General features: G+C 41.5%; 1 protein-coding gene across 1 annotated transcript; it reads right to left on the reverse strand.

Annotated features, from left to right (window-relative positions):
* Window positions 1-860: 860 nt before the first annotated feature.
* LOC141911894 (beta-1,3-galactosyl-O-glycosyl-glycoprotein beta-1,6-N-acetylglucosaminyltransferase-like) lies at window positions 861-7,370 on the reverse strand. Its single transcript, XM_074802985.1, has 5 exons — window positions 7,243-7,370; window positions 6,950-7,106; window positions 3,055-3,801; window positions 2,678-2,913; window positions 861-2,280 (listed from the first exon to the last, which is right to left on the reverse strand). The coding sequence occupies exons 2-5, from the start codon at window positions 6,988-6,990 to the stop codon at window positions 1,925-1,927; spliced, it is 1,380 nt and encodes a 459-aa protein (XP_074659086.1). The 5' UTR covers window positions 6,991-7,106; window positions 7,243-7,370; the 3' UTR covers window positions 861-1,924.
* Between the last annotated feature and the right edge of the window lie 352 nt (window positions 7,371-7,722).

Genomic DNA, 7,722 nt, shown 5'->3' on the forward strand with positions numbered 1-7,722 from the left:
TTAATTGCACCTGGAAACTTGGCGAAATCAGTTCGAGTTTTTAACGATAGGAGAATACGTTAGAAAAATCGCTTTGTCCAACTGTTACGCACTACCATTAGCAATTCATTGGTCTACTGGTTAGCACGCTTGCATTCTACGCGCGAGACCCGGGTTCGAGTCCTGGTGGGCGCACGATTTTTCACTGTCACTTCAATCTTAATCGCGATGAAAAAAAAAATTCGTAGACGCAGCCAGCTATAGACGAGTAGCATTGTATAAGCTTTTACTATTTTATTTGACGCACGGGCTTTTGCTACTAATGTAAAGAGAAGCTTCATCATTCACTCCTGATGAAGCTCCTGTTAGTATCAAAAGCTCGTGCGTCGAATGAAATAGTTATCGTATTTAGTACTATACAAATAGTCTATAGTTAACATTAGTGAACTACTCTTAATTCTCTCAATTGGCGCACGAGCTAGTTCACGGCGGCCACGTCCGAGTAAGGCTTACTGTATTTTCAAACTCGGAGGGAATATTTGATAACTTGTAGATATATACTTGGTGTTTGTTTTCGGGCCGATGGGAAATCTGCTCAACGACCCGGTAATTGGCGTAGGCGTGTCACACGCTGGCGCAACAGACACGTACGGACCATTGATCAATTAACTGTTTCTTCTACGGGGTTCATCTTTGTTATCAGTCACAATTCATCAGAATTTCCTCTGCTGCTTCTGATGTTGCTGCTGGTGCTGCTGCTGGTGGTGCTGTGGGTGGTGGTGGTGGCGGCGCTGCTGCTGCTGCTGCTGTTGCTGCTGCTGTTGATCTTGTTGCAAAACTAGAATCGCCAAACAAAATTCAGAAATATCATTTGTGTTTGAGAGGCGAGAGTTTATTTTGCAAAAATCAAATCGATACAAACTCTGGTCATGTTTTTTGTGCGCATTTCTAACTTCCTAATTGAAAATAAATTCACTTTTTAAATGCGATTTTGTACACTAAGTCACTACTAGCGAACCTGTTAAAAAGCGTCGATTGCTTCATGCGTATGACATCATGACATATAAACTATAGACGAATAAGGCTAAAAAAAAATTGATACCTTGTTTCTCCGCTCTGCTGAGCTTAAATGTTGACCCGGCCGGCCGCCTATCTACCCTATACATTACATTTTTCAAAATCGTGATCAATTTTACCATAACAGACCCGGCCGCTATAGAAATGAACTGTTTATAAATTTTATCATATTTTACAAAAATGACCCGGCCGCTGCGGAGAAACAAGGTATCATTTTTGTTTAGCCTAAAATATATAATCAAATTTGTAAATAAACAGATAAATAAATATTTACCTTTTTTGTGTAAGAATATATGTAAAAATACTGTAGAACTGTATACATAAACATATTCATATTTCCGTCGAAGAATAAAACTAGTATTTCTAGTTTGCTAGGGTTTAAACCCGGGCAGGGATTCACCCCCAAATCAAAGGGCACATCGACAGAAAGCATTAACTCGACATGTTTGAAAATACGTAAAACAAGTCGGAAAGTGGAAAATATCGAACTGAAACCTAAAAAAAAGGTTTAAATTCATAAGCTTGTTCTCTGTATTTCTAAAATTGGGTTAATATTCTCTGATCAGAGTTTCCTTTTGTCGTGCCCTTTTAATCAAAAGATATGGCCTATTTTGGGGATGCGACCCTCCCTGAATCAGACCCTAGATGCGTCGCTGTAACTTTATTCGAGAAAAGACTTTTTCGTATAAACTGAACGGCCCCTCGTCGGCTACTGAAACTAACCGAGCAAGGCTGCCGCCAGACGTCCTCTTGAGCGAAGTTGAAATAGCAGACATTAGCTCAGAAACGGATCATTTGTTAGCCTGAATTGGGACGTTTCCAGATGTGCCGCAAAAACACCTCTCTCAGACCATCGCTCCTGTTTTTGTTAAACAGTTAGCCTAGCGGAGGGAGCCGCGATTTTAACGTGATCGGACACGTAGGCTAACGACTTATAATATGACAAATCTATCGTACTAGCCGATAAACCATCTAAAAACTGCTCGCGTGTCCGATTGAAATACAACTCTTCCAGACAGTCGAATCCGACCGGCGATTTAGAGGGCTCGAACTTATTAGCGAAAAGTTCGGGACGGCGAGAAAGTGTTGGTAGATCCCCGGCTGTAAAAACGCAGATTCCGTTCCTCCAACTGTCACCGGCACACGGGTGCACCGGACCCATTCTCCAAATCTTGTACCTCGCTAGGAAAGGTAATTTCACCGGGTCGGTCTCGTGGATTTTACCTGTTGGAAAGAGAAATTTTGAATATCCATAATTATTCTTGATTTTTGAGTTAAAATCGCACGCATGAATGGCTGTTGTGTGAATTTCACTTCAGAAAAATGCTTCAAAAACAAAACAAAAATGGGATCCTAATATGCAAGCACCGCAGCGTCGACTAAGCGCTCTAACCGCCTGAGCTAACGAGGCCGACCTACAGCGGTTCTATAACCTACTGCATATCTCTTAAATGCATACCCTAACCCTAATCGTAAATCCTACCCTAATCTTTACTCTCTTGGCCATTCACCCTAATTTCTGCAGTTGAAAAAGCCACCATTTTGTGTATATGTGATCGAACACTACCCTGATTTCGGCGGTCCGGCCCTCAGTCGATTTGAAGCCTGAATCGATACTTGCCAGTGTAAGCTCCCGGTGCGCCTAGTTGCGGGTTATGATTCAACGTGGCGAAAAAATACTCGTCCGGTATCGTCGTGTTTGCGAACCAATTGTATAAGTACTTGGCGACAGGCGCATGCGTGGCGAACTCGACGAATCCTCTCGATAGTACCACGTGCACGGCGCCTCTCACCACCGTAACGCCATCTGGTAGTGGACGGTATTTCAACTGCGTAGCATAACGTTCCGGGAAGGAGCTGCAAGAAGATAAATTGCAAACTATAGAAAATTACAGAATGCATAAATCATGTTCACAATCCGCATCTCATTCTTAAGGCGTTCGAACTTTGAATATGTTATGACGTAAAGGGAATTACAACCCATGAATAAGTATCTACCGTCTAATCGTGCCCTGCACGTCGTTGGCGCCGTTGTACGTTTTCAGAATGTTGACCAGTTCGTAATTCGTTTTCAGCGGAGCCTCGTGGCCGGTGAGATTGATAAAGTATTTCCACGATTTACTCATCATAAGCAATTGTTTCATACAGCTTATTTCCGGCTGCAGTACGCTCAGTTCGCCCCATTCAACCTTGTAACGTTCCGGCGACAGAAACACGTTCGGGAAACAGTCGGTGATACCCGTGACGTTTGCCATGAATTCGTCGGGCGATTTCGCGTCGACGTGCACGCAATAGTAATTCTGAGGTCGGTAGATCATTCTGAGCAGGCGTTCGAAACGTTCCAGGTCTTTATAGATGAGTATACTGAACGCGATCGGGAACTGATGTTCAGTTTCCGTCAACGGATGTAAAATGTACTTTCTACCGCGCCTGAAGGCGTCGCGATCACTGACCATGTTCAGATATTCATTTGCTCCGCGCTGCTGCGGAGTCTGGTCGGTGGTTTCCACTTCAGCTACCAACTTACTGATGTTAGTGCCTTCTTCGAAAAGTGCTCCGCAGTTTTTGAACGCGATTTCTGCGCGGATTTCGGGTATTGTGACTAACTCGGTATGATCGTCGCGACAACCCGTCGGGTTCGGCGGCGGCCATGTGTTTGTTATCAAGATGAGGAAACATGTCTCTAGCAACACGAACAAAACGACTAGTGCAGCGAACGATCCAAACTTCATCGCCCTCTTACACCTTCAAAATAGAGAGTGAAATACATGTGTGAATACTAGATTTAAAATCATTCATAATGCATAAATGAATAATAGATAAATAGCTGTTTGTTTATTTCTGATACTATCCCGAGGAAACACTGACATTACAGCTGATTCGTCTTCACGTCCTCGCATTGCGATAGGGTCTACCGAGCAACGCTACTGTGGCAAGCGGTATTCCGCCATAATCCGCCAGGTGTCGCTAGTGTACAATACGACGCCGACGCTGGATTTCTTTTCAAACTCAATTGAAATCTAACGATATTCTATCCATCCACCGATCCACCCATCCACCCATCCATCCATCCACCGATCCATCCATCCATCCACCGATCCACCCATCCATCCATCCATCCATTCCATCCATCCCATCCATCCATCCATCCATCCATCCACCCATCCACCCACCCAACCACCCACCCACCCACCAATCCATCCACCCATCCATCCACCCACCCATCCACCCACCCATCCATCCACCCAACCACCCAACCACCCACCCAACCACCCAACCATCTATCCATCCATCCATCCACCCACCCATCCATCTATCCATCCATCCATCCACCCACCCATCCATCCATCCATCCATCCAACCACCCACCCACCCACCCAACCACCCACCCAACCATCTATCCATCCATCCACCGAAAATAGAATATATTCAGGCCTATACAGTAGAATATATTCAGAAATAGTTCGGCCTTGTTTTAGGTTTATTGGGGCTGACAATAGAAGCGAGGTGAGAAACAAGGTATCAGTTTGTGTCTGAATGCCGCAAAACCGACCAATAATCTCCGATCATGGCCGCAGCCTTTATCAAAATCGTCGAAATTTCAGGAATAAATCTTCGATCCGATTTGGATCGGAACCGCCGGAAAATATCCGAACAAACTATCAAAGCAAATTAAGTCGTATTGGTAATTACTATTTCATAACAAAACAATGTATTTTACGAATCGAATTTGCGTTCTGGCGACGCACCATTGTAAACAAGAATTTAGATTTCGATTCTGAATTTTTATTCGTTTGCGACGCGGAGGAATTTTCATGTTCGGGGAACCGGCTCGTCGCGTGATATGACGCGGTTATTCGGCCGCTTAAAAAATTGCGAACTTTGAGGAAATCCCGCTGAGTCCGTGCGTTGTATAAAACATTCAAAGGAAGGCCATCGAGTGGGCGCGGGGATCACCAAACCGCCAAGAACATTTCAATCTATGTGTCGTTCTTCTTTGTTTTATGTTATTTATTGTTTAAGGCAATGAACTGGTATGACATGGCATCCGGGTATACGGCATTCAATACTTTATTACCGATGTATCGTGTGTTTTGAAAGACTTGAATGCGATCTTTTTTCCATCGAATTATTGAATTTGATAGTAACTTCTGCCGCTACGGAAGCCTGCTGGTGGCGTACGAGATCGATTTATTTTCTTTATGATTTCGATTGATTATGTAGAAATTCGAGTCGATTCAATCGTTTATTCACGTCATTTATAAATCGAGATTCGACGTATTTTGTCCAGAATTCGAAATCCGACATCGAAATACCTCGAATTTCTACTCAACTGACTCGAATTTCGACGACATAGAAATAGTCGATTTCCGACAAAATATTTCGTAACATATCCGATGTAACATTTTATCTCGCATGTCACCAACGGGCCTCCGTATCCCACAGATTTCCAGACATAGTGTATCTCGCATGTCACCAACGGGCCTCCGTATCCCACAGATTTCCAGACATAGTGTATTTTTCGTATATTCATTACCAAACTTTATAGTTTTATTTATTAGAATGATATCTCCCGACGATCGAATGAAAGTTCGATTTCTTCGATAGTAGACTTGTACTTTAGTGGATCTACTTGTTGGTAGTGTGGGGCGCTATTCTACTATTTTTGGCGATGAAATTATGAAATATGATATCCGCAAAATTTCGACATCGCGTGTAAAGATCCGAGTCAGAGTTTTTCTCTTGAATAGCTCCGCCTAAAGATTTTCAAACATGGCCTTAAAAATAGCGATTCGCAAATTTGGAGGAGGGGTCCGGACGCCCTGAACCCACTCTAAATCCGCCACTGCATTGGACATTCTATCATACATTTTGGTTCACAAAAGCGTTTATTCATTTTTATTCGCAAATGATCGTCTAGTTTTAATTTGAAGTATTTGCTAGGATTGCGAACATTCAAACCGTCTATAAGATTACCACGTAGCCGATAAATCGATCTTTTTCCGTCATGTCTGTTATGAAGAACTGTCGGGTATAAGTTAACGCGTATCGAGTCTATGTAAAGTGATTTTGTTTTGGGGTTGTTTTTTTTTTCAGAATTATTGATTTGAAAAACTTCCCCCGTCAGTTTTGAATCGATAATCACTCTGTTCGTATTTAACTTTGCTCGGTGCTGCCACGATTCCGTATTGAAAATACTCAATACTAAATCACTAGCTTAATGAATTACTTTTCTCGTTTATTTCCGCCTTAAGACGCCTGAAATTAAATATATTCTCCTTTCTCATTTTTAGAAAATATAATTTCTCCCTTCACCCTTTCAATTTTTCTACGAAAAAATCCGCGTTCCGATTAATAACGAATGGCGTTTGTTAAGTTGTTAGCGGCCTATTTATCCTTTTAAATACAATTAATTCGCGATCGGATACTGCGTGGTATTAGGGTTAGGCATATATATATATATATATATATATATATATATATATATATATATATATATATATATATATATATATATATATATATATCCGATTATAAAGGCTTTTACAAACAACGATTTATTTTTTGGTAAATTTTCTTTTCGAATAGAGAAAATATCAACCATTTGTGAATATTTAACAATATGCTCCCAAGCCTACGAAACATTAGTTTAAAGACGTATTTAGTTTAAAGAGTATTCGTTGGACTCGGTTGATAAAAAAATTACCGATATTTTCTCTATTCAATCGAGCGAAGGAAGACTTTTTGGCAATCATTCAATGCGGTGTTTAGTCGATATGAAACGATGGTTCATTGGTTGTATCAACACCAATTCGAGGTATGTTTGAAAAAAAGAACTAAGCGAAATCTTTTTCCGAAAAGAAATCGATACAGACAAAAATGACATACACACCTGACGAAGGTGCGCGACTGTCGGCTGATGAAATTTCTCATTCTTGTCGGGTCGATACTACATCAAAGTTGGATTCCACGAGCACGTGACCATCTATAATTCCATTCGAAATAACTCGTCGTATCGTAATGAAGTACGGATATCGATTTTTTCGAAACTGAACAGACAAATATCTTGGTTTTACAAAATGGCGTCTTTTAACAGGGTCTGAACTCGAGTAAAAGTAGATCCTTCAGCGGCCGGCGCGGAACCGATATCAAGTTCCAGATTTAAGAGATCGCGTTTAGACGCACCTGAATACGAAACAGAATCATACGAACATACGAACAGCGAGACAGAATCTTTTCGTTTCTTTTGATAACTTGTTACTAGAGACGTTTCGAGATATCGAAACTAAGCACTCCAAGCAAATCGACACCCGTAGATAAAAATCTAGGTTGTTATTCAACCGGCGTGTAACAATCAACCCGCATAAAACTCGCTTTAGCGTCAATTTGATCGCCGTTTTTTCATTTCAACTCGCAAAAATAGCATAACCCACATACAGTGAAATGGCCTGTACATTGAAATGAATTCAAACGCACGCAAAACTAATAACTGATGCGTCTGATGAGCTCAGTAATGAGATCGGTGGAACCAGGCGTCGGTCTTACGTTATGGTCGAAATGCAAAATATTTCAATTCTAGCGTCAAGAAGTTGCGATAAGTCAATATTCTGAGCTCCTTCAAATCCTAATGATATCATACGCGCCATAACACGCGTGTAGATGATT

The sequence above is a fragment of the Tubulanus polymorphus genome, chromosome 10 (assembly GCF_964204645.1).
Source record: "Tubulanus polymorphus chromosome 10, tnTubPoly1.2, whole genome shotgun sequence".
NCBI lineage: Eukaryota > Metazoa > Nemertea > Palaeonemertea > Tubulaniformes > Tubulanidae > Tubulanus > Tubulanus polymorphus.